This window comes from Lasioglossum baleicum, chromosome 3, assembly GCF_051020765.1.
Source record: "Lasioglossum baleicum chromosome 3, iyLasBale1, whole genome shotgun sequence".
In the NCBI taxonomy this organism is placed as follows: Eukaryota; Metazoa; Arthropoda; class Insecta; order Hymenoptera; family Halictidae; genus Lasioglossum; species Lasioglossum baleicum.
This window is the reverse complement of record NC_134931.1, coordinates 11304500-11332079: the sequence shown is the minus strand read 5'-3', so window position 1 is coordinate 11332079 and position 27580 is coordinate 11304500. Positions and strand designations below refer to the sequence as shown.

At 44.6% G+C, this 27580-nt stretch overlaps 1 protein-coding gene across 9 annotated transcripts in view; it reads left to right on the top strand.

Annotated features, from left to right (window-relative positions):
- LOC143207473 (uncharacterized) overlaps window positions 1-27580 on the top strand; it is a 398430-nt gene that overhangs the window by 346464 nt on the left and 24386 nt on the right. For 8 of the 9 annotated variants that reach the window (XM_076420989.1, XM_076420988.1, XM_076420987.1 and 5 more), the window contains 3 exons: window positions 16077-18079; window positions 26485-26557; window positions 27075-27115. In XM_076420989.1, the coding sequence (XP_076277104.1) occupies window positions 16077-18079; window positions 26485-26557; window positions 27075-27115 (2117 nt within the window). Of the gene's footprint in view, window positions 1-7; window positions 15740-16076; window positions 18080-26484; window positions 26558-27074; window positions 27116-27580 lie in introns of those variants that run through there. The other variant, XM_076420995.1, reaches the window with a different exon arrangement.

The window sequence follows — 27580 nt, the reverse complement described above, 5'->3', positions numbered from 1 at the left end:
ATCTAATTTAAACTCTGCATATCATTTTTTTTGCTACGGTTGAAAAAATAGAGGAAAACACTTAGCAAGTGTACAAGTTTCCGTACAGAAAATGCTGGGGAAAGAAGACAATCGTGTACACTTTTAAGATGCATCGATTGATTTAAGATAAGTACCTCAAGTACTTCAAGTACCAGATAAATGTCCGAAAAAAATGTCCCAAACTAACAAGACAAAATAATAACAAAATAATTAAGTGAAATCAATGAACGGAAGACACAATTTTTAAATAAAACAAGATTGTCACATTGGACATCACGATGACTGAAAATCGACTAGTTTAAAGATCCACTGGGGCCTAAAATAAAAAAATAATTATATTAAATCAATGAAACCTAGAATTATAAAATTAAACGTGTTTCAGTTAATACCCTGATGATTAAAAATCGACTAGTTTATGCAAATACTTAGCCTAGCGATTGGCGACCGAGGCAAAGATCACGGGTTCGGCTGGCAATCCGCATTGCCCTTACGAGCGTCGAAAAAGCCACTCAGACAAATTAGTCCTTGGCGTTTCTCACGCGGGAAAGAACGTTTCCACGTAGTTGTAGACCGCCGGTATCCGGGGCCATAGTGTTCTTGCTTGTAGCAACGGTGTCGCGGGCCACCGAGCTCGGATGGCATCGGTGGCTGCGGGACGTGGTGAGGCCAAGGGGGCTGATATTTATGCCAGTTTTTTATTGCGCTTTAGCCCGAGAGCAGAATGGAAACAATATGTCACCGGTGGTAAGGGGGTGCGCGAAGTTCTTGTAGATGGCCCGGCCCGGTGGCACCTAACGTTAATACTAACGCCTCCGCCGTGACTGCGCCCTACGCTCGGCGTCATGATTTTAAATGAACAACGCCGGTCTCGGGCTGTCGAGCCCACGGAAAGGGGCGAATTCGGATCCAGTTATCGGTGTTTCCCTCAATCGATCCTGCTGGCACGAAATTTGTCGTCCTTGTTTCACTGAGGAACCTCTGTAGCGCTGCTTTCGATCCTTAAAGAAATCTGGAACTGAAAAATTAAAATGTGAGGAGAATACTAGACACTGTAAACTGTGTATGTATATTCTTTCTTTTTAAGGAAATACATTGCATTATGCATATGGAGGTGTTTACAAACTAATAGTATTATAAATTGCATTTTCAAATGTACGATTGGTATTATTGTTAGACTGGATGTCTGTTTTACGCATGATTTGTCCTCGTGCTAGGGAGACTTTATCCTTTTAGGATCCTTAAGAAACTTTAGGATCCCTAACTCTGGACCCCTAACAATGAAACACAGTATACTTAAATATCGACTAAAGATGTCTGAAAAACTTATACATCCAAAAAATTAACTTAATTTTAGCAATATCATTCGGAAATGATTGGGATACGCACTATTTGAGGGTTAATTCAGAATGGCTTTGTATCGGATAAATCAAAATGGTCCTCGGATAACGAAGATAATTTTGGCCTGAGATATTTAAATTTCAAAAGGAAAACCATGGCTGGCTGTTATGCCTACGGTAAAAAAAGAAAGAAGGGTCTCAAGAGTCATCGGATAAGTGCATATCGATTTCTCCCGATTGGCGAGGGTTGGTCGGTGGTAAGATCGAGGCGAATGGCAAAAAAGGAGGCGGTAAAAAGGGCAAAGGCTATAAGTAACGGACCGTCTGGTGGAAAGCGCTCGAGGGCGAACAGTGATTTAGAGAAATTAAAACTTTAATTCATGTTCGAGTTCGCGGGGGGGTGTCCTTCCCTTCTCTTCCAACCACCCCCATGGCACCCCCGCTTCGGCCTGTGGCGTTCCGAGCCCCATGTTGATCGACCAGATTTTAGTCTAAATTGCTGCGCGTTCTTGTTCGTTTTTGCATTTACAACGGACATTTTAATATTTCCTGCAAAATATAGAGCAAGGAAAAATGATAGAAATATGATCAAATTTTTTGAAGCTGTTCGCAAAATAGAAAGATTGAGATACATAGTTGTCGAGAATTTCTGTTTAAGTATGTTGTCAACTCGATTTCGGGTTAATAAATATTCCTGGATCGATTAGCCGTGTCCAGTTACTGGACGTACTTATTGTTAGCTTGATTTAAGAGCGACGTTTTAAAAAATGGCTGTATAGGATAGCTCTACATGGCTTTATTTACGCAGGGGTCGAATAAAAATTCAGTATTCGCCAATAAAGCTATATCCCTCGCGTTCAGAGCAATATAGAGGCGCTGGACTGACATTTATTGTCCGAAGACCACCCATAGAATCACTTCTGGTCAGACAATGTTATAAAAAATACCTTTTGAAGTTACTTTGCCAGTAACTGTAAAATCAAGTCCACTTATTCATCATCTTAAACTACGAAAAATCGATTCAACTCTGTTTATTCACATATAAGAATATTTTGTATATTTAATTGAGGAAAATACCAATTTTTAACATCATTTTAACATCTAAAATTGAGTTGACACTACATGTTTAAAATTCTGATTTAATTCTTAATTGTCTGAAAATTCTAAAAAATGGTTGCACAGCTATACAATTTAATATTAAAATTTTACACTAATTTTGAATGCTGATGTTTCATACTAAACACAGGCAGATGTGTGTATATGTATCGCCCGACGAAACGGCCGCGAAAGGGTACGGTAAATCAGAATTTAAAAAAGATGCTCTTGTAACTTTTACGACGGACCATATGGGATACAGAATATGAGAAAAGGACTCGCCCTTTACTTTCCTCTCCCTTGGTTTTGCCCGTTGTCCCTTTCGCCAGGCTCTCGACCTCTCCCTGGTGTTCTACATCGCCGCTGTTTGCGTCTTCCTTTCCCGTTTTCGGAGAACGACCTCCGTCTCCAATAAATCCCCATCTCCATGCTCAGGTACGCCTCCGCAGAGTAAATCATACCGTAAGTGAATCCGAATTGAATTCAATGAGTAAATATGGCGGGTCGAATAATGAAAGGCAACCGTGGATCCAGCCCTCATGAAAGAGAGATCCGGGATGAAAATTACTACTATGATATCGCAGCTGTGCATGCATTACGCGGTCGTCTTTCGAGATTTATCCCGAGGAATTTCGGATAACAATTTTCACGATAGCATTCGGGAAGAGTTCGATTAAATTAGCAGCGATAATGCGAACTTGGGAGCAGCAGCGTGTTCTAATTAATGGTCCGATGTGTGACAATTAATTGCCCGAGTGTAAGCGAACGATTTAACTTTGTGACACTATGTAATGACTCGCACCGTTCCCAGATATTCAATTTTATTTAATTGGATTCGCTGAAGTTATTCGAGGACCATTTGCTTGTTAGATGATGGGTAACGTTCCCCGAGCCGAAAATAATCGGGAAGCTAAAATAGAAATATTTGTAGTACAATTTTCAATATGGATGTAGATCTGTAAGTTGAAGTTGTTTGATGACTAGACTGCGGATCTTTATGCAAAATAAAAAATATTTGTATTGTTTGTAACACACAGGAACCAAATAGAATTTCCTTTCTTCTTTGAATTGTCTTATTCAGCTGAAATTAATCCACTGATGTCCTTAAATCTTCTTAATTCGTCCACTGCTTTAAATTGTACGTGCCCGTTTTTGTCATAAATGCATAAAATCTGCAGTCTATTGATGACTAATGGCACGTCAAATGGTGAAGGGATAGAAATATATATAGAATAGAATTTTCAATACAGATAAAGACAATGTGTCTCTCTCGTACTAGTGAACCATAAATCCATAAAATCCACGGTCCAGTGGCAAATGGAAGCTGCGAATCGCCATCAATGGACTTCGTTCCTCCGAAAATCGAACTGTTCTCGTCCCCAGGTGTAATAATTCATATCGCCAACGGTAAATCACATTAAAACGACAGAAACTGCGTGTCGCTAATTTAAAAGCAATTCTCTAACTCCTCGACTACACGTTCGCCCCTCGACCGGCCATCTTTTACGGCACATCATCGAGGAGCAATACATGTAAATCGTCTGGCATACAATGCTGTATCGTTGTGTGTGCGTCGAGTCTAGTCAAGAAGCAGCGGGTGGGTGGAAATGCATAAATACATGAACCACGGCGAAACTGCGAGATAAAGAGGGACGGGGATAAGGTTGGCCCGCATATGCCTCGAGCGAGTTGTACCTCCTAGAGGCGTAATAACGCGTGGATACCAGGCTCTCTTCTCGCGAAAATGCGGCCTTTCGGAATGTCCTGGTCCCCCCACTCGAAAAAATACTGCGATTTCGACCGGGAGAACTCGTTCGCTCGGATGAAAAATGACAGAGAATTTTATTACTTTCGGGTTCGCGCCGGCATTTATGGTAAACGCCTTGGCAACCGAATCGTTAAACCACACTGCACTTTTAATTCGACAAATCCCCTATTTGAAAACTCGCACGAAAAGAATGCAGCCACTTTGCAACAATTTTCAGTAAATTTTTAGATTTTACCAATTTACTATAGTGTAATTTAATCAGACAGAGCAAGGTGCTAAAGATACTTCACGCGGAAGTGATTGATCGTGTAAAATAGACAGGATTTTATTAGTTTGAAGGGTTTCAGATACAGAATTTGTAGACTTTCTTTTCTTCTTAAGGAGAACAATAGGATGCACGAAGTCCTGACTTCTTTTTATTGAATTGCAATAAAGAACATAATTGTCCTAGATATTACAGTGTACGAATTCAAATAAAAATTTCTAGGTTACATTTATAAACTGCACGAGGCTTTTATTGTACGCTCTCTTCTTAAGAAGTACACTGAATTGTCGAGATTGTATCCAGAGTCGTCAGATCAGGGGAATTGACTCGAAAATCGAGGGGTAAAAGTTGCCCTCTCTCTGACGGTACCAGATTAGTCACGCGACAGTGTCACATATACACGACAGAAACGAATAACGTCACGTGACCAGGCCGTGACGGAAGCGTGGGGATGCTTGCCGCCGGAAAGAGGGGAAATGGCGTCATGGAAGGGGAGGGGTAAAGTGGGAGACAAGTATTAATAAGAATGTCCAGAAAGTTACCATACAAAAACGTCTAGTGGTTGGATAAGTTACAAAAACCTTTTATCGTACACTTTCTCCTCCAAGAGATTAATACAATATTTAAAGTCGTGGCTTTTTTTGCGGATTCCCAACGAAGAAAATAATTGTTCTGCTTACTAAATATTTAAATAAATATTTCTGAGAGATGCATAATCAAATAGCTGGTTGTTCGTAGAAACTTCGGCAGGGTTCTCTGTACACATTTTACGGGTTAGAATCTCGGTGAGCAAAGTAGCCAAAGCTTTGACGAACAAGATAATTGAAGAGCGCGAAGTGGACGAATATTTTGGAGCTGGTCACAGGCGGTGCCTTGGCCGCAACAATTTTCCGCGGGGAAGTAATTAACCTTGCAAGTATGTGAAATATCTCAAGAAACACGCTGACCACATTAATCTTGCCGATCCGTTCGTGCATACTTTAACCAACGTCGACGGCTACACTTCGCCGCTTTCACGCAAATAACTCAAAACCTGTATAGAGTCCACCAACACCGGCGTGGTCGGGGTTGCGGCGACTAAGAAATTTGTTGGAAGTTTATTCCCCTCGAAATAAATGCGGGGGAGAGGGTGGCTGGTCTTTCGAAACGCTTCCTGTACACAACAGTTATAAACATCGGCAGGTTCACTGTATTTTTCATCGAAAACTTTTATCAGATTTCTTCTGTTATTCCTGGTAAAACAATAATATAATCACAAAAGTGTCTCTGTCCTTTTAGATCGAAATTTTCTATGATCAAAACCTGAACGCTTATACATAGAGTAAATCACTTCAACAAACTTCTACGATCTTCAAAGACTGAATCGAAGAAGCATCAATATTTCATAATATTAGTTATAGCATTAGATTAAGCACAATTTTGAGCACAACATAGATTGAGTACAATCTATTATACATATGTATGTAGCATTAATAGACTGGGGACCTTTATGCAAAATAGAAATTTTTGCACCTGTTGCAAGAAACAGGATTGAAGTAAGCCTTTAAATACCCTTTCAACCCTGCTACTATTTTAAAGCACAGCTATTTAGGTTTGTCGTAAATATAATACATGCATAAAATTCACAGTCCAGTGATCGAGTTCTTTTAACCCAAAATGAAATTCTATCTTTTTGTAGATTAATCATTAAAGAAAGTACAGACTTGCAGTTTGACAAACGTCAAATAGATCCTAATCACAGTGGTCGTAGAATAAATGACAAGGCGAGGGGTTAAAGGTGAAAATGGGATCTGAAACGCGGAAAGATGGATCGGATCGAGGGCGTCAGCAGCGAGCAGAGCGTCTAGGATGACACAACAGGATACGCAGCGACGAGATTCGCATTCCAGTATTACTGTCACGCGAGTAATTACGCGGCAGCGTTCGCGACTCGCGGGGGCGTTTATCGAGAGAGACGAAGAGGAAGTCCACGAGAATCTCGAAAACGAACGAGGATAGGCGTATAGAGAGAAGGAAAATAGATGAGAAGGAGCTGGAAGGGTTGCCTGCCAGCATAGCCGGTGCGTTGCTGCCTCCTTGTCTGCGACCCAGGCGCGTTGCGCGATTTGCAGCCAACAGGAGAAACCAGAGCTAATAAAAGCCCACAATTACCTCCGGTTCGAGCCATTTGTCTTGACGGGCGTCTCATGCCCGATATAATTCACCCTGGCAACAACACATTGTTGCCTAATGAGGTGTAAAACATTCCGAGATATCTAGCTGTCTGGCTTGCGGAGCGGTCCCAGTTTCCGGGACGCTGATCCGCGATACGATGATTACTCCCCTGTCCATAATATTCTTATATTAGCCGACCCCTAATCCCGTATGGCTGAACGTATGCTCTGTAGGATCGTTTTGCTCTCACACAAATTATCTTCTTCCGTTGGGGCAAACGTTTCATTAGTTGTAAGACGATCGGTTTGGCTGAACAATCTGCCCGATTGCGCGGAATCTGGGGCAATTATGATTACTTCTTCTTTGTCTGATCTGTAGATTGATTTTGCGGATGTTAATTGAGTTCTGTTTCGTGTATTTAGTTCATTCGGTTTAGACGATTGTGATTAGTAGACTGCGGGCTTTATGGAGGGAATACATGAATTTTTCAGCTAGAACTTGATAATTTTATTTTTCTATCTGCTCCATTAATGATATAATATATAATAATACAGTACATTAATAGGAGTAAATGTCTGGTTGGTCCTTCATAACATAACGTTATTATTAGCATCTTAATGTTGTCATTAAACATACAATAAGGTTATGTACTGCTCCTTTACGTTCTACAATTATACTCAAAATATAAAATTGATTACAAGAAGGACAAATGTCCTTCATGGAAAATTAACGAGGGATTTAACAACTATAGCTGCCGCAGAACACTATAGTCTCGGGAGGATGTTAGAAAGTCGTCACAGGGAGCTGTTTCCAAATTCAACAGGCAATGTCTCCAGAAAATGTTTCGCGGCGCGTCTTTTTCGTTTGTAGTGTACACAACAAGGAGCTGTGTCAATTCGATTTAGCAGAGGGATGTGCTACGTGCCCTTTTCACTTACACCCCCTCGCCCTTTGTCTTTATTTCTTCGGGTCGGCAGTGATTTGCTGCGATAAAGCCGCATCGACAGGCGACGCACGTGTATCGCGTGTCGAAGGACACGCTCTCCCGTATTCGGGCCCTTTCTCCGGGAACGTTCCCGTAGAAAGGGCGAAGGAGGTTATGATATATTTGTAATCATGTTACCCGATACGTGCCCTTCCGTTACAACTGCTCCCGGTAACAAACGGCGGTGGACCTTTTTTCACTTTATGGCCGTGTACACGCACATAGAACACTCTTCGCGCTGCTAAATGAGAGAGTTGCCGAAGTCCGAGTATTTATGATCCGAAAACAGAGCAGTCGGAATTATAGCGGAGGGATATTATACGGAGTGTCCCCCCGTATCGATGGTACAATCGTGGAGTGGATGATTCTACGCGAGGAAATCAATGGAAAATATGAAATAAATTTTTTCACTCGAGACTGAAAATCTTCAAGTTGAGTTCGCGTGCCTAGTGAGAACTAGAATCAGTACGTGTCTGACATTTATACTTATCTTTTTCGAGAACGAGGCATCGAATGAAAAAAGTTTATTCCATACTTTCGACCTATTTTCTTATGTAGGAGGGAGAATTACAGTACAAAAACTAATTCGACAGATTTTCGTCGAAGAACAAATTTTTCGGGGAAACAAAAACTGAGCACATTGTCGGGGCATGGAGTTATGACCAGGACGAAATGGCTGATTCATTTATTCATGAGATGCACTCGTCGAAAAAGTTTTGTGACACCGGAAACAGCCGAGGGCATCGTTCGAATTCATCGACACACACGGCTACACATAATTCCCGCGGAGAAAGCCTGGCCAGAAAGGGCTTTTGAGTTTTAAGGGCCGTCATCAGTGCAAGCCCATGAGGCTCGAGAAATTGCATCGTAATCCAAGAACACTGCGAAGCGGACTGGTTTTCGGAGAGGCAATTCCAACAAGCCGTAACAATCTGGCGGCGGCGGAGGCGACGGAGGCATATTATTATGGTCGTACCTCGGACAGTTTATTCCAGGTTCGTTTCAGGATTTACTACCCCGCCGCGTTTTACAGGAAGAACTCTTCGACTCGCATTAGTTTTCGCCGCGTTTACAGATGCCACTATCTCTTTGGCCGTCACGGAATTGTCAATCATAAGTTAGTTAATCCTTCGGAAAATGTACCCTTCGATATCCCTTCCATATCGCTCTAAGAAATGAATTTTGATCGTGAACCCTTCCGGTCCTATGCCGAGCTGGATTTGACATAAACTTTTGCACCCATTTACTCATTTCTTTACACATTCATCAACAATTCCACAATTTCGTGGCAACAAAATTATTCTTGTATTACTCAGCTGTTGTATGATGTTGAAGCGAGAATTCCAAAATAAAAGAGAGAAAAAACTTTGACGAACCCGTAAAAATGACCGAGTCAAGATTCTTTATTGCACAATTGTTGAGATTGTAAAAATGTTTCTGTAGATACTCGCTAGACACAAATAATTGTGTGGTGTCTCGATAAACGCAGTCTGATTTTCCTTGAGAGGTAATTAAAAAGGTGAAATTAGAAGAGTTATTATAAGCAATATATTTATTGATGTACTGTTTTATTTGGTGGTTTTCGGAGATCGTTTGACCAAAGAGAAAACAACGAAACAGAATTTGAATATATTCGTATATATGTATATTACATATATGTATGGCTGGGAGCACAAGAAGGAAACACATGCTGGTACTTGTCACTATGACATTATCGATCCAATGGCTCGGTCCGTCGTCGGTTGGTCAGAGTACGGTCCCTTCTTACAACCCCCCAACCATCCCTGTCCTACTCTGTACATACCCGACTTTGCAACCCCCTCGTGCAACCCTTTAGGGTCGCGTTCCTCACAGATATCACTGTAAAACTTGCAGGGGCATCCTTTTCGATTTCTCGTGCGTGTAGCGGTTGAAACGCTGGAATATATACGAATTATGTTCGAGAATAAATTTACGTTAATTTAAGAATTAATCACACTTCATTTACACCAGTTAGTATTCGTTCATACGTAGAATATTTTCAATTTTATATACTTTTTAAATGCACTTTAAATGCATAGGATTAATCAAGTACTACAAGGAAGTACAGATGTGTTTTGTAATTGACTCTAATTTTGAGTTGGAAACTCTGTACGTGTCTCTGAACTACTTTAACTTATTACTTTTATTAAAATACTGCTACGGATCAAACATATGTATTTATAATACTTAGGTTTCCATTTTCATTTTTATCTAATTTGAAGTACCACTGAATACCATAATGAACATAGAATATATCTACCAAGTGTCTCCAATAAAAATGATAATAATTGATCAGGACTTTTGGAGAGTTGCTTGTATCAACTCGTAGACGCATTGAATAGTATCGTCTTCGTGCAGAACCGAATTCGCAAGGGTATAAATCGACAAAAGAAAGCACAGACTCGTACAGAGTTTCTTCTGGCGTCGGCGTCGACGTCGACGTAACTGCGAAAATTTGCGTTCGCCTACCCCAGCCTCACTATAAATCAGTTGAAATTTGTTATGCGCGGCACGCAGATGGTTTTGTTATATGAAAATATGTGCCGCGTAGGGATGGTATAAGTATCCCTCGGTAAAACACATCCCTTATACCCCACACCCTGTTCCCCGACCGTCTCGCCCCGCTCCTTACCCCAGGCAGGCCCGAGGCGTCACGCTGTTCTGCGCTCTCTTTAATTACGCCCCGAAACCGGGACCCGTGACGTACAGCACTATGCTGAAAGAGACAGAAAAACCGTTTTCATTGTACCGGGCCCAGAAACCCTCAAACCTTCTCGGATCGACGGAAACGGGACCGTGATGTTCTAAACCAAAGACGATCAATTTCAACCCCTTGCACTTGAAGGTACGTCAACCACTTGCCTCACAATTTCTGTGTTGTGAATAAAGTGTACCTACATTTAGCCCAATCGCTGAACGTTAATAACAAAATTATGTAATTGTACTTCGATTTAACAGAAATGAGTAATATATATTTAGTGGAGTCTGTGTGTTTGAGATCTCCATAACGAGTCCCGACTCAATGATTCAATTTTGTGCGACAAGAGGTTAAGAAACTATTGTTGCTATCTCCAGTAGAATGATATAAAATGTACTATCTTGATGATTATTTGACCTGTATACACCAGTCAGTTTTCTAGCTTAATTTATCCATCAGTGTTAAATTGACACAATGGTAACATATCGTTAGAATGAAAAGATGATTATCTCGACAAATGTTTTATTTGTACATGCAAGACCAAGGTACAATTGAATAAATTTATTCGCGGCACAAATTATGTGAACATTGTATCAAATTAGCACGAGGGGTGAACGAAGCTAAAAGATGCCTCCAGAAGGACCAAGGAATTGAAAAATTCTGTGGACTATGTATAATTAGCTAGAAGTAGCATAGTTGTCGATGTCGGTGACACAAAATTCCACTCCACGACCGCTTCCAGTCGAAACTATCTTCCTCCGGGAAGTAGTTGAAGATGTAAGGTCAGTGAGCAAGGCAGGGTCATTGGAATCGTTCTAGCTGCTCGAGGAAGAACACTTAAAACTTCCAAAATAAGGGACTATATTTCTCACTTAGAACGGCTTGGAAAAGAGGAACCCGATGGGACAAGGCAAGGATGTAAGGTGTTTCGTAGAGAGGAACAGGGTCCAGCGATGGAAGAGCCACTTAAAGCGTTGGTCCCGGCAGCGTTAAATATTTGATCAGAATTCGATTGGTTTAAGACGTCAGTCCATCGGCGAGGGTACCGCACGTCGAAAATTTAAGGAGGGGAAGAAAAGGAAGAGGAAGGAAAGAGAGTGAAGAGAAAAGAGAGAGGGAGAGAGAGAGAGGAGTGGTTGACGTAAGAGCGGATAGTTAGTAAAGGGACGAGGTATTCCCGGGAGCCGACCGGCGAACTGATGTCCAACCCGGCAGCTGTCCCAGTCACAGCGTTCTTCCTCCACTTGCACTAATGCCACGACACGAGTCCGCTTTAAAATCTTCCCTCGGCCCCCGATACCATGAAAGCCGCTCGGCAGAGAATACCGGCCAGCATCACGGCAATCCCCTTTCGAAATAAAGCTAATTCGTTAGGTTTCTCCGACGCGAATCATGTTCAGTGGAATGCCATCGTCCACGGTCAGACAATGCCGCTCGCTACTACTCCTGGCGCATCACAGAAGTGTTCTTGACGTCCATGCTCATTCTCCCCTGAAATTTTCTTTAAATTCGTCAATACTTCCTTTCAATTTGTCCTTGAAATTTTTTGTGGTCTTATTGGCAATTTTTATAGATTTTTGGAATATTGATCTGTATCTTGTTATTTCTATTATCAATGTTTAGCGATTGATTGCACATATATTTACGAACACGTAGGGTCTGCAGTCGAAATGTAAAGAAGAAGGCTTATGGGAGTAGTGCGAAGAGTCTGAGCAAAGCTCGTGCGAATCCACGCGGTGCCAAGTGGGGTGCATTAGCCAAGTTCCCCATTATCCACGCGTGAGAGACCCCTAAATTATCCAGCATCCGGCCCTTCCTGCCTTGAACGTCGGCGAGAAAAAGATGTACGAGTTCCTTTCGCGAGAACACCCACGCCGGGTGTTCAGCCGGAACGCAAGTGACGAAAAAGATTCTGATTCATTTGGGTTGATGGAAAAATCCTGGGAAGCTCATATTTCATATTTAACGAATACCTAGAAAATTAGAAATACATTTTCCATCGTATACTGAAAGGAGGGGAAAGAAGAGAAAGTTGAAAGAGGAAGTTAGAACCATTATAACCCCCAAAGGGTGGAAAAGAAAAAGAAGCAACGAGAGAGATGAGGAAGAGAGATAGAAAGCATGGGAGAGAAAGTGAGGGTTGGTAGAAAAATCCCAGAAACCACATATATCACAGTTGCTAAGCACCAACTAACACATAAATGAATCTTTTGTCGTACACTTACCGTAGGGTGAGAAACTAACGAAAGTCTAAAGACAAAGTTAAAAGCGCTACGATCCAAAAGAGAGGAACCATGGAAGGGGCAGAAGGGGCAGAAGAGGAGAGGAGGGGAGAGAAACTGAAGATGAACAAGAGTGTGAGTAAAGAAGCATCGGTAAAGCAGGGGTGTGTAAGTTTGGCTATCTCTAAGAGCACAGTTCCAAGGAGGCTCCTTTAGACTCTGGTGACGTGACGTCGCCTAATACTCTAATCCCTTCAGTGGAGGCACCATCGTCCGCTCTACAGCCTGGTGTTCCTGGGTAACCATCTCCTCCACTGCGAACGGCACTTGCTAATTAATTGACGAGTACGGATTTCGAGGTGTCGAGATCTTCATGTCCGTTGAGAGAGCGGACTGTTATCTGCCAACGCAGACTCGCGAGCTTGACGTTTCACCAAAATACTTCAAAATCCCCGTAAACTTCCTACTTGATCCCCTGCAGCAATTAAATAATGTGAAGAAATAGATATACTCGAGCATAAAGCAATCAAGAGTGCTGTAAATAAAAACGAGAGTTGTACCAACTTACAACTTGTTAGTTTCCGTAAAACTCTTAATCTGTTCATCTGTTTCCCACGATTGTTTTTCACACAGTAGCAGTTCGCAGGAAGTAAGATCGATACGACATAACGCGATGTCAAAGTAGAAAAGGGGGCAGTGGTCAGACACGCTCGCGACTCATCTTTACACACTGTGTGCTATGCAAATGCTGTTTTCGCGTCCTGCCCGGGATTAAAGAGTCCTCAGAGCCCTCGAAGTCCAGCCAGAGACTTGAACAGCAGCAGCGTCGCTAACGCAACGAAAACGAAACTAATCTTTTCACGATCCGTCGACGGACTCGTAGGCACTCGGTCCCGGAGAAGGGCTGCTTTCTAATTATTCCCCACAGGCCATAAGGGATGACACGTAATTGGAGGGTGGACGAGGAAGCATTGATCCCTGACTGGAAGGGATTCAAGCTGTTCCTTGCTCCCGTCCGATTCTATCTTTCTCTGTCGCTGCTCGAAATCGACTACCGACAGCCGCCGCCGGACCAAGCACAACTGGCCGCCGAAGAAAAGTGATAATGTCTTAAGCCGCCGGGCGCGATTTAACTTCCGATTTTAGTCGAGACCACATTCTCTTCCCGCAGTCCTTTCTAGGAGTTCGTTGCTCTAAACTCCCGAGCTCCCGTGGTCTGAGGTGGGTTTAGGGTTTAAGGAAAAGCCCTCTCACTCTCGAGATCCTTGGAAGCTCCGCTAAGCGCTGACGCTGATCCTGCTCTTCTTCTTCTTCCTGCACCGCCTCTTGGAACGTGGGTTTATCTAATTCGAACCGGAGGTCCTCGCTATCGCTCTAAACCTTACGTGCAGGGTGTTGTCTTGCGATTGGAAACAGACCTTTACACGATCATTTCATTGTGGAAAGAAAAATCGCGCAATTTACACACATATATATATACCATCCTAGATGATTGTGACTCCGTCATTTACACCACTCTCATTTTTTAAAAAGCAACAATTCGAGGGTCAACCTAGACAGTTGAAGGCACTAGTTGTCCACAGAAAATTACTTTATACAACATTATGGACCATAGCTATAAAAAGTTCACTGAACTTGGACAATTCAAAGCAGTAATTTCTACGAAAAAATTACTTTACAAAACATTGTGGACCCTAACCATCGGCAATCTGAAAACTCTAGATGAATCTAGAAACTTTAAGGTACTAACATCAGTGAACTATTTCTAACTAGACTATCCAACCAGGCAGTTCAAGGCACTAACTTTCAGTAGACAATGTTATTATAAAACGCACGGATCTAGACTATCAGAAACCTACAAAATCTAGTTGACTCGAGGCACTAGCTTCCACCAATTTCCACTCGAAACTCAGTAGACTAGTAAATCGAAGACAGGTCAAGGCAGTGGCCTGGAGCAAGCGAGTCCACCAAGCTACGGGAAACGCGAAAAATCCAGTATACCATAGACAGGTCAGGGCAGTATGTTCCAGCTCGCAGTTGCCAGTAAAACTGCATAGACCCTTGTGTTCACCGTTCCGTGCGTAGTATCGAGCGTAAATAGAGAACGACGCTGGGCAAAGCATCGCCTCGAAAGTTGCTGTTAATGCTGAATTAATTCGAGGCTGCTCGTTACACGAGACAGAATCGAAGCGGAGTGAAGCGGAGCAGAGGTGGAAAAAAATGAAAAAACGAGCTTGGGAGAGAGGGATAGAGAGAGAGAGAGAGAGAGAGAGAGAGAGAGAGAGAGAGAGAGAGGGAGAGAGAGAGTGAGAGAGGGAAAAAGAGGTCCCTGGCCGGGAACCAGCGTTGCCAGGACTCTTAAGGTAGCAAAGAGAACCAGGTAGCACAGGTACACGTAGGTGGAGGTGGTGGAACGGGGGCGGTGGAAGTTAAGACGTGAGTGAGTGTGAGGGGCGACGAAGGTGTACGGCAAGCACACGTATCCCCAATACACTGACTGGGTTGGTGTGCATCCGGGGGCCGTGTTTCCCTCCTCTGCTATCGCGAACGGGGGGTGTGGGTGGTTGGGTGGTTGGCTCGGCGGAGAGGTGAGGTGAGTAAGGGGATGTGCTGAGAGGCTGGGAGTCGCGTTTCAGCTAAGCTGAAAGGGGTGGACAGTGCGCAGAACCCGCCCCCACTTTTCGCGGCGAAGCAGAAGCCGCCGGTTGCTCGCGCAAGCCTTCATCCCCTCCTTTGGGACAGGAAGATCGCCACCCCCGAACGGACTTAAACATAGCACAGTAGCTCGCGAGCACCCTCTCTGGAAAGGGCTCGACGCGCACCCGTGCCGACGCAAAAGGTCCGTCCATACGTGTACGGCAACTTGGCGAGCACGCGTGTCACCGACGCGACGCGTGAACACGCGCGCGCGCGCGTGCGTATCCGCGCTAAAACGTATACACGTACTGTTGTACACGTTCGTGTCAGCGGGGATCGTGGCTGTTCGAAAGGCCGAGTTTACCTTCGAAAGACCACGGCGTCCGAAGTGTGCCACCCCCGACCGACGAAGAGGGAATCGGCGAGCGACGGTTCTTCTTTCCGGCTGGTGACACTGGACACGTCTCGACTCTGGATGGAACGGGCGGTCCCAGGATTCGGGGCGATCGCCCTCGACCGCCCTCGACGGCTTTCAGGTGACGTTTCTTGAAAGACAAAAAAAAAACAAACACAAAGCGATCGTCCCGTAGGCTTTCGAGTGCGCGAATCTTCGAAGTTAACAGTCGACGTCTCGTCAGACGGAGAGGACGGACTCGGCTGGTCCGAGATCGTGTTTGGAACCGACAGAACCGGCCCCTCGAGCCTCTATCTACGAACTTTGAAAGTATCGTTAGACCGCGGCCGACCTTGAGCGACAAGCTTGCACACGTAAAAAAAAAACAAAAAAAAACAGTTCAAAACCGGTCACTACTGCCATCCGTGCATTCGATGAGGGAGCAGATTTCCTGATCCTCTGGAATTTTTGTGTTCCAGGGTGGAACTGACCAGCGTGCCGGGTGGCCAGAATGCGATGGCTCATCTTAAAAAACGGAAGTTGGAAGCAGAGTCTGTCAGCCCGAATCCTAAGCAACCGCAGCAGCAGCAGCAACAACAACAACAACAACAGCAACAACTGCCGCAGTTTCAGCAACCATTGAACAACAAGAAGTGTGCGCAAGCGACCATACTGCAAGAAATGGAGACAGCTGATGCTGCTGCGAAACGAAGGAGGAAAAGCGTGCGCGACGACGAGACGAGGAAATTGCTCGAGGCGAACGAGCTGAGCAAGAGCATACCGTTGCCACAAAAGAAACGGGCGTTCAATGCACCGAACTCTGGCAGTCCAGCGAGAAAATCGAGCAAGCACTCCGAGGAACCCGAAGATGACGAGACTCTGATCAGAGAGACAGAAGCGGCGTTGAAAAGCTTGTCCGGAAGTTGGCCCGGCCCGAGAGGATCTCTGTATCAGAGAGGCAACTCGGACGAGGACAAATATGAGTCGAACTTCGAAAACCTGTTCGAGGAGAAGAAGGACAACCCGAAATTGTCGCCGTCCTCGGTGTCTAACTCCTCGACGACCAGCAACGAAGCCGGCTGCTCTCTGAAGGACGTGATTACCTTCCGCGGACAACAAGACCGGAGTGCAAAGTCGCAACAACAGCTGAAGCAACAGGACGCCATCAAACAGCAACAACATGCCGTGAAAGTGAAGAAAGACCTGGACAGTTTCATAAAATCAGAAAACGAGAGTGCGGGTCATTTAAACAATGTGAACGAGCCAGGCAAAATCCGACCGGTACCCGTGAGATCGTTATCGAACAAAGAACGCAATGACAGGAATCTGGTGGGCGGTCACGTGGATCCTCATGGTCGCCAGGTAGATAAGTACTCCAGGTACGATCCTCCTGACTTCAACGAACTGGTGGACGACTCTTCGAACGAACTGGAGATCGATATGTCGGATCCAACCACCGACAAAGACGAGGCGGACAGGGACAAGATGAACGACAGGGACAGGGATCGGACGTGTAGGAACGGCCAGTCGCCTCAGAACGCGGCGAGGCTACAGCAGCATCAGCTCTACGCGAACTATCATAGACAGTACAGTGAAAGCAACTTGAAGGCTCTGCAGATAGCTACCTCGAGCTCCTCCTCGTCGTCTCCTCCGACGAATTCCCCGTTCTCGGCGACGTCGGCGTTCAGGCCACCGAATACTGATCATTCGAAGGCTACCGGCCGCGGAACACCATCGGTGGCTGTGCCTTCCGCAGCAATTCCACCCATCGGCCCGTACCCGGCAGCAGCCACATTCGTGGGTTACCCGACACCTGGTCCAGGGCCCACGATGCCCACGCCACAACCTGTTACCGGCATGTCGACCTCCACCGAGGACAAACATCCATCCACAGTATCGCTACTGCAGTTGAAATCCTCGAAAGAGGAGACTCATCACGTGGCGAGGCGGGAGGTTCCTGCAAGTTCTGTTCCCGGGACCAAAAGTCCCACGGGTTCTCTTCCAGCAGTGACGAGTCCCGACTCCTCGAAACAGTATACCATTCTCCAACCGGCCGGGGTTGGCTCCAGGGCGGCCAGTGCGATTCAGGACATAGCCAGAGAGGGAGTGGTCAGTGTGACCGCCGTGACCAGTTGTAACACCACGAACGCTACCTCGACGAATGGCAACAACAACAACGGGACCGGGAACGCCGGTAACTGTGGCAGCAACGTTGCTGCCAAGAGCACCGGCAGCAACAGTAGTGGTAGCGCGAGTAGTAACGTGAATCCCAGCGGTAACGGGAACAGTAGCAATGTGACCAGTATCAGTATCACCGCTGTCTCGACCAGCACGACAACGTCCAGCCCGACGAGCAACGCCGACGTATTGTCTGGAAGTGGATCAGGTCAGCAAGAGAATGTCATGAAAATGCCGGAGAGGCCTGGCACATTTGACGGAAGCAGGCCGGGAATGTCCATGTCTCCGTCCAGTCTCAGCAGAGGTGAGAATTCCAATCTCTTATCGTACCGAGCCCCGACGCTGAAGGAATCTCAACCATCCCCCGCGAGTCCTGTTCCGAGTCCAGCGATTTGGGGATTCGGTCTCTCGAACGTGTTCCACTCTACCCGTCTCGAGACTTTAACGACAGCAAATACGGGCTGCTGTCGAAATCGCTCGTCCCCTGGTTCGATCCTCTTCTAGGTAAATAGAGAACGGTTTAAGAAATTCGCGCAGTCATTGATAAGGGCTATAGCAATTCCGGTAGGGTTACCGCTCGTACGCTCCGTCCCCTGCGACAGGGGGAGGAACGCATTTTCGACTCACCCACGTGCTCTTTCTTCTTTAGTCGCCCTCTCGATCTCGCTCTATCCCGGTCGGGTTCGCCTTCTCTCACTCTGTTGCTTACTGTCACTCTCGCTCACTCTCTCTTACTTTCTCTATGAAGTTAGGGCAGTTAGGGTAGCGCGGAAAATCAATAATTACGAAGCAAGGGGCGATGACTCAAATGGTGAAATCAAGGTCTCTCAAAGTAAAGTTATTCTCCATATCCTACGCTCTCTATAGCTACCTTGTCCTCGGCTCTACCAGCGCGTCGACGCTGTTTGCTCGATTGTGGAACGACGCGCTACCGTGCACGCTAGTGCTGCTCATGGGAACTCGCTGACTGTCGACTTTCTAGAGACCCTCTTAGAGTCTATTCTGAAACTTCATTCAATTTTCATTTTTTATTTGTTCACCGAGAATCTCGACACTTCGTACTTAATAAAGATAGTTAGCTATGAGTTTATTGTCGTTTTTCTCACATTCTGCATATTCATGTAAAATATGTGCTAAATGATTTAATAAAATTTCTTGCCCTTACGGTTCTGTGTCTGAACGATAATCTGAATGATTTCAGACTTCATTATTATGCTATCATGAGACAACAAGAATTAAAATATCATTTCGTTTTATTTCGACTTTCGATTTGCAAGCTGAAACGCAGAAAGTTCGTGTTTTAATAATTACTATAGATTTTTAACGACTACGAAGGGGTTGACTGAAATAAATGGACCAAGGGAACGATTTAGAGTCAGACGGAAAAATAAGGATGGATCGGGAAGAAATGTTGCATGCTTCGTGGAGGAATGTATTGCGTGGTGTGACAGGTGGGAGTTCGAGTGCATTCCGGGGTCTTAGGGCAGTGATGACACGATGTGCTTAGGCGGTGAAATTTGGGGTTGATACCACGTCATACGTATAAGCCGCAGCTGTCAGCAGCTAGAAACGTGACTAGCATCCCGGCCGCACCACGCTACCTTATTACCACCGTGCGGCTCCGCTGCCTGTCCTCATTATCCCCTTAGCGTTTTCTCTGGCTGAACCTGCGGAAATGAACATTCCTGAAGTGAATTGGCGTGGATAGACGCGTAGAGGGAACGTGTCGTGTGCCAGTACTCTTCGATGATCTTGGAATACGGTGATATTCCGTAGCGCATAATCCTCTCTCGTCGAAATGGTGAACGAGCAAAAATTCTCGTGCATCGATCACACGAAAGATCGCTGGGCCTCACGTGGAACACTTTTGTGATAATTAACCAAAGGCAAGTTAAATTATCAGGATTTATTTTCGAGAATTTTCACCGTCGAGCTGTCAATCTCGCGGCGCGGTCGATTATTAAAAGATCTCGAGGCCGAGATTGCTCGGGCAATCCACCGCCACGGAAATCTCGGCGAATAAACGCAGGCCCGCGATAAGTGGCCACGATTAATCGCATACTTACAAGCGTGACGGCGGTACAGGCCTGGCCGGACCCCGGGCGGAGCCGTAGTTTTAATCGGCAGGCTCGTTCTCCGCTCCGCACCGCTTCTGATCTTTTCGATTTAGCCGTCGGTTCGCGTGCACCGGTTGCGTCTCTCTTCCTCTCTACCCCTCTCTCTCTCTCTTTCTCTCTCCCCTTCAGCCCTCGGCGGTTTTTTATTTTCCCTTTCCGTTGGACGCGCGCGCGAACACACCAGGCCGCGTAAGAGCGTGTTGACACGCCATAAAACCGCTATCGGGAAATCCGTCGGCCGCAAACACCACCCTTTCCGCGTTGAAACCGCCGCGCGGCAGGCAGGGTTGGCCTGGCTAATAAAAAAATAAACTGCCCTGTAACTCAATTTTACGCTGCCTTTGCGACCGCACGCATAAAAAGGACCTTTACTCGCGCGCAGGGGCTTCTACCCTTGCGTTAAGGGCGCGCGCCGCCCCGTGTAAATACGTGCCTCGTGATTGGTCCCTGAGCCGCTTACTCTTTTTTTTTTAGACTCCTTCGTCCACCAAGTCCGAGAAGTGATTGCTGGAACCTCCGTTAGGATGTCTTCGTCGCGGCTCCTTAGAATGTCTCCTCTTCGCGAATTCTTCATGAGCCTCGATACAACGGGGCAGTTCATTGGGTAGTAAATATTCTCTTTTCCTCGGATTATCCAGTTAACATACACGCGCACAACCGTCTGTAGCGGTTCATCGTCGACAACTTTCCAATGACGGAAAAAGTGATGTCGGTCTCTTCGCCGACACCTAACCCTTCGGGGATGACGATGGATTTTTAGTTTGCTTGAGTGACGTTATATGATGTTACAATAATCTCTTGGTGATGTAGACTTTCTGATATTTTCCCTAGTTACTGTCAAATTATAGGAAGCGGATAATAATGCATTAAAGCGCATCGCATCCAAGGGGTTAAATGTAGCCAAAGAAACGCGTTTCTCGTTGTGATGGTTTGATGGCAGCACTGTCATTGAGTACACTACCCAGTGAATCACCCTATGCCGTGTGCCGGGGACTAACTGACAGTTTGGCAAGATATTCTTGAAAGAATGTTTAGCGAAGTACACCTATAAATTTCTTAGTCTCCAAGCTAAATGTTCTAGGGTTAGCCTCGCACCCTCTCGCACTTACGCACACATTCTTGCTCGTTTCTTCTTCGATAAATTATAAAGAACGCAGCGAAAGGTTGCGGTATAGGGTGATTAAAATAAACGTGACCCTATTTATGAACTCCGATCGTCGCAATTTAGTCCCAAGGTGACGTTTCGCGGCGATTCTTCTTTCTTCACACGAGAGTTTCTGCGATTCTGCTGGAGAGGGAGTGCGCGAATAATGTAAAAGAGGACTAGAGAGATTCAGAGAGAGAGAGAGAGGGGGGTAGATAGAGAGAGAGAGAGATACAGGACAACGTGGCACGCGTCGCACGGTCACCAGGCCGAATGAATAAAACAATCCTGGTGTTTATGTACACCTCTGGCCCTCCCGCGGTGACCCTCACGTGAAATGGCAACAAAATAACACAATTACACACTCGACCACGGCCTCACCCTCGCCACGGCCGGTGCTCATCCCCGTTCTCGCCCCTCGGATCCGCTTTTTCCTCTTTTCCCTCTGACCCTCTCCTACCAACGTGCCCGCCATGGGATCCCGTAGGGAAAAGAGGTGGGGGCCTTGGAACGGGGAGAACGGAGAGGTCCGACCGACTCGTTACAAGTCTATTCAGAGATCCGGAAAGAACAGCGCGTGCCGGTATTCATTTTGTTGACCGGAACCATTATCTGCCCCTTTGCTCTCTCTTTTTTCCTCTCTTTCTCTGTCGTTCTCTCCTCGCCAGAGCTTAGGCGCCGACCACCCGTTTTAAAACCTTACGGCTAATTTATTAATCCCGCCGGCGGCCGACCACGCTCGCCCTCACTTAGCCGGTTTACCGGTCCCTCTCTCTTTCTCTCGCCCTCTCTGTCTCACTGTCTCTCTTCTTTTTTTATTCTGCCACTAATTAAAACGCCGGAATCCCGGTTTATCGTTCTTTCGCCGGAGTCCTGCTTCCTTTCTCAACGTTTCGGTGGCTGCGCGTGCCACGATTTTCCTGTCGGTTTGCGGTCAATATTCTTCGTGCTAATGCATATTGTGTACATAATGATGATGTAGTGTTACCATATAGTCGTGGGTGTGATTACTAAGCAGGAAGTGCGTTGAACTAGTGAATCTTCTTGTTCGTAGTCTGCTCGTGAGTAGAAGTGTTAATTCAATCTGCTTATACTGACATTATATGTAGATAGCTCAGCAGTAGCTGAGTGAATCCAGTAGAATAAGTGAAAAGAGACAGTGGTCAGACACGTTTACTGGTAGCTTTATACCGTAATGAAGCAGCAAGTAATATTTCTATCTGCTTCCTATATGTAAATTTTGCTTTTTTAATCAATAATCATCGAGCAGTTTCCAATATGATTATATATTAAGTCTAGATAAAACATTTAAAACTCAACCTGAAGAGTGACTTTGTGCTATTGAAACAACGCCAAACTATATCACTCCCATAACTCCTGCGACTCCTCTCGCATCCTGAAATACCGTGCTCGTTAACCAAAGTGAATTATAGATGAAAAATCAGGGCTCCGTAATTTTTCGTTTCATTAACGGCGCCCGGGGTTTCCATGTTCCTTCGGTTCGCCGAATAAAGTATGTCGCTAATGACGCACGTATCGTAATCCAATTTACGGGAAGGTGGACTGAGAGGAGGAGAGCGTCTAAGCAGGGATCGAATCGGTTCCCTCTTTTCCTTCTGGAACGCGAAATGACGGGCTGATGAAGTTTCCCAGCATCCTGGTGACCGTTTCGAGGTCGGCCGTAGTTGGCTGGAAGAGGGATCAGGGCCAGAGGAGGATTAGTCGACGACAAAGTTTATAAAAGTGTGCTCACTCCAAGGGACAACCCCCCGCGACCGACCTAAAGCCCACCACTCCCCTTCAGGTTCCTTCCAACAACCCCTCTAGCACACGTGACAAACCTACCTATTCGCCGTTAGAGCCGTGCTTCTCGTGTTAACAAACGTCGACCTGGCCCCGCACGTAGGATGAAATGACTTAATACGTAAGATAAAGATCGTAAACTCCGCTGAAACGGGATTATCGCACCGAAATCGTGGAATCGAATACGTCACATAGCTGCTCCGAGTTCGGATCAGACAACAGAAGCTAGTTTATGGATCTAATTCGGACTTGGACATTTGCTGTGCATTGTGCAGCTTTGCAGAATCAAATGAATTACTGCACTGAGGTCGGTCACATTTATAATGACTGGACTGATCATTTCAGCAAATTCACAATAATTCATTGATATTTTTAAATTTTATATGATACATTTTTCTCCTATTATAAATGGGACATACTGATTCCTATCATAATCCGTACAATTTACAGTCTGATATTTGCTATGAATTGAACATTCTAATGAAATCCAAACACGCAACCTAGGCTACAATAAATAATGAATGCTAATTTTTTAATTTTTATGACAACCGAACATTGTAATGGTTACATGTACATAAATTGCTAATCAAAAATGAAGGATAAAATAAACCTTGTGAGCGAGCGTATCTACCGTAAAAGATTTTTAAGAAATAAAACTAGCTGAAAGTGGACAGTAATTTCACACAGAAAAGTTCACGGTAGCAAACTAGCTTTATCTATACTGCAACCGTCGATGGCTCTACGACCCTATCTATGTCACGCTCGTAAGTGAGTGTTAAGTTGCCAGTGAACGATGGAAGTCTTTACCTGAGAACGAGCAGCGCGTATCCTATAATTTCACGGATCAGAATTATAACTCTCGTTGGACATAGGTAGGCTTAATCGGGATGGTAATCATCACGGAAAAGCGTTATTCGCGCTAGGATCAGGTTGTGAATCGCGGCAGGAACGAAGGGCCAGCTAGTAGATGGTCTCATCCGAAGCGGATTGGTACTTCTGGGCTACGTACAGGGTGCTGGAAACCTATAATTGCCTGGTCACGCGAGGTCAGCCCGAGAACACGAACACGATCGTACGTGACGTGCACCATACAAGCCATTAAGTTGCAGCCAGTACACGGCAGATGGTGCAGGTTGCTTGAGCATGTCCCCGATGCAATTTCGTGACGGTCGCAAGAACGGTTCGGGGAAAAAATTGGACAGGATTTTTAGAAAGTTTCGACACTTAGATTGAAACAGCCGGCGATTTGCTGCCTGTGACGTTTTATTACCGGCGATGCCTGCGCGAGCATTCATCATTCCACGCGAATTAAAATTTTGCGAGCAGATTTTATGTTCGGGCACGCTTTAATTGATGGAAATTAGTACAATCGGTAACACAAATTTCAAGTATTAATTTTCGAAACTTCTGTGTAATTTTATTTCGCTTTATTTCTACCACAGATTTTATGGTTTCTTCTATTGGATAATTACAATAATTCGTGCACGATTTGAGAATAACACGGAAGTAGTCACATCTTAAAGTAAACAGTTTTAGTTTAATCAAGTGTATTACCACTTGTCTTGTGCAATCTTCTGCAATTGTCTCACAACATTTTAGGAGATGCCGAATTCCTCCTTCGTAGGAACTGTGTGGTTATTCTTGGAAGAAGGTCTCAACCCTTAGCAGTCGAGGAGGGACTCAGAGTCACCACTAAAAATTGTTGTACCATTGTTTAGAATATTGTTTACATTATTAAATATGTTGGTATTCAATCAATTACTACACATTTAAGTATTGTATGAGGCATTACATCAATTTCATATCCATAAAATGAAAAAAAATCATATACAACGGAATTATTATGGGTTGGAAGAATGTTTAATTTTCAGGTTAAAATAGCTTCGACTGCAAAGGGTTAAAATTTACAATACAATAATTGGCTTGGAGTTTAATAATTGTGAAGAGTTACAGAAACTATAACATAAATTAATTAAATATTTGTGGCTCATATATTTAATAGTTCGGTTTCTTTACAACAGCAAAGGGATTGCTTCCTCCTGTTACAGATAGCCACACACCGATCGTGAGTACAGTGTTAATCTCTGTGGTTTAGTTACGAGGCAGGGAAATCCCAGTGGTTACTCGCAAATGCATAAATCGTGCGATGAAATCCAAGATGGCCACACGCAGACATTTTCATCCCCTCGATCAATATATTAATTTCCTCGGTACCTCTTCCAGTCTTAAAGGTTCGAAGATACTCACCGAAAAATTCTGAAACATGACGGAGAAAATAGCACATTTGTTTGGAGATATAACACCGTGAACGAGCACTACACAAGTTGCACGCGAGTTTTAATAAATAATATCGTAGTATATGATAGTGCATTCCGATTCGATTAGGCGAGTCACAGTGGCAGTTTCAGATCGACAGACATTTTATTTTTATTCGGTTTGATTCGCGGGATCTGCACGCTTATTACGAATACTCTCTCGGATATCAATTTTTACCATTTGTTTGGCGGTCAGAGAGAAAGTGGACATTGGAATGTGTCGCATGTGCTGTCCGTATTACAAAGTACAAAGACCGTCCGCAGTAACAATATTTTCCCGGTAGATATCGGGAGCCCGCTGTCACTCGTACAATCAACAATTCAACCGAAATTCCGATACGATGAGCGGATACGTATTTTATTCACAATCAAACCGGCTTGTCGCGGTCATTAAATTCAGCTGGAAAACGACGACGGCACCGCGGAAAATACTGTGCGCTCTACTGCAGTTTACTCGATATTACAATTACGCAACGCATAATCGATAATAATTAAAGAGCACAATATGACCGATTTAAACTCCGCCGTTGGCTGAATCGGAACTGACACGCTTTATCTGGCAACTACAATTACGTCCGAACAAACCGACCCGGGCTGTTAGTTTAAATTAAATGGCTCGCTATCAATGAGATCGATGTTGCGTCCGCTATTCGCAGTGGAACGGCACGCGTTAACAGTCCGTACACGTGAATGCCATCGCTGCGAATTCCTCTTCATTCGCGGCGAATTTAAATGTGCTGCGCACGTGTGAAACGATGTGAATGGAACACGTAAAAATTTGGGAAGCGTTGTTTAGAAAAATAATGCTGCTTTACCGAACACAGTGGAACATTTCTAAACGCATTCTCATTGCTGCAGAACCTCATACTAATCAGTAGAATATGAGCGTTCGGATAATACAGCAGTTTATTAATTTAACTCTTTATTAATTTGAACAATGAGTCGTGTTGCATATGAGAATCGATGTAGATTAAATTGCCCGCGTCTATAACACGTATTCGAATGATCCAGGTTCTACTGTATACTAAAAAAAGACCATCAGCAAAAATTTATCCTACTAATTAGATCTGAATATTTCTCCGAGACTCCTGTATTTTTCCAAATTTATTTCGTAGTAAGGGTAATTATTTAGAATTTCGTTTTAATTGATGGTAGTTAATACGTTAGAGGCTTACTAACTGTACCAAGAAAATAAAAAGAAAGTTTCTTCAGGAACAGAGTGGTAATAGAAGGAGGGCGTACTAGATATTTGTGTTTAAAGTCCATGATGAAAAGCATGGCGATTGGCCATACGAGATCTGACCGATTGCGGTGATTTGATTTGTTACAGAGGGCAACAAGTGCCCGACCCCAGGCTGCACGGGGCAGGGTCACGTGACCGGGCTCTACTCTCACCACCGCAGGTAAGCAATTATCGGTAATTAACCTGCGCTCTGCACTTTGCCCTGGTCGATTAGACACCTACGCGCTACGAGGGAAACACCGACGCCCGAGCGGTGTGTGAATCGTTACCGACATTGGCAAAGCCGATTTGGTACATCGAATCGTGACCGAATCCTACTACAATAGACATTGTCGATTTTGCAATAGATACCATCGGGAGAGCCCATATAAACTATCCTTCAATTAATCTCTGACGAGTTCGTGGAATATTTGGCTGATAAATTGAATGATTTCTGAATTGTGAACGTATGTTTAAAAATACGATGAGAACAAACCGGAATGTATAATTTAGTATCAAATGAATGAGAATATGTTTGAAAACGTTTCAGATTAAACATTTGATAATCGATGTAGTATTGTCATCGTTTCGAAATTTTATATAATAGGATTCTTGTAGTATTCCCGTAATTTTAAAATGTTTGTTGCTGAACGTAAATTACAAGGAAGCCTCAACGTTTTTTATTATTGTGATTCCAGCCTGTCCGGTTGTCCAAGGAAGGATAAACTGACGCCAGAAAGTAAGTAGCCTGCACCGAAAACATTGTTACTTATCGTAGTTACATAGATGCATCTTCTTTTTGCGAGATCGCCTTTTACACGCGACAGGGCAAGGCAGTAGTGAGCGAGCGAGCAAACTAGCGAGCGCCAATCACAGTTCAGTATTCCCTCCCTATAGTTCCACTATTCGAACTCTCCGTACGATCGCTACCCCCACCAACGGCAACTCGCAGTGGGCGGGTCCAATGTCGCGTTCTCAATCCGTCGGCCAATGAAACAATCCCGCAACAATATCTACTGCTCTCTAAATTCTCTGATCAAAGAGACCATAGCGAGGGAATACTGCGTACATTTTTCATACCTCTAATCAGCACCATCCAACGTAATTCCACCGATACATCTTGAATAGTTTCACGTGATTTTCATTTTTACTCGCGTACACGTTCATTTCTAAATTCGTCTAAATTCCGAGGCTTCCTCGCTTC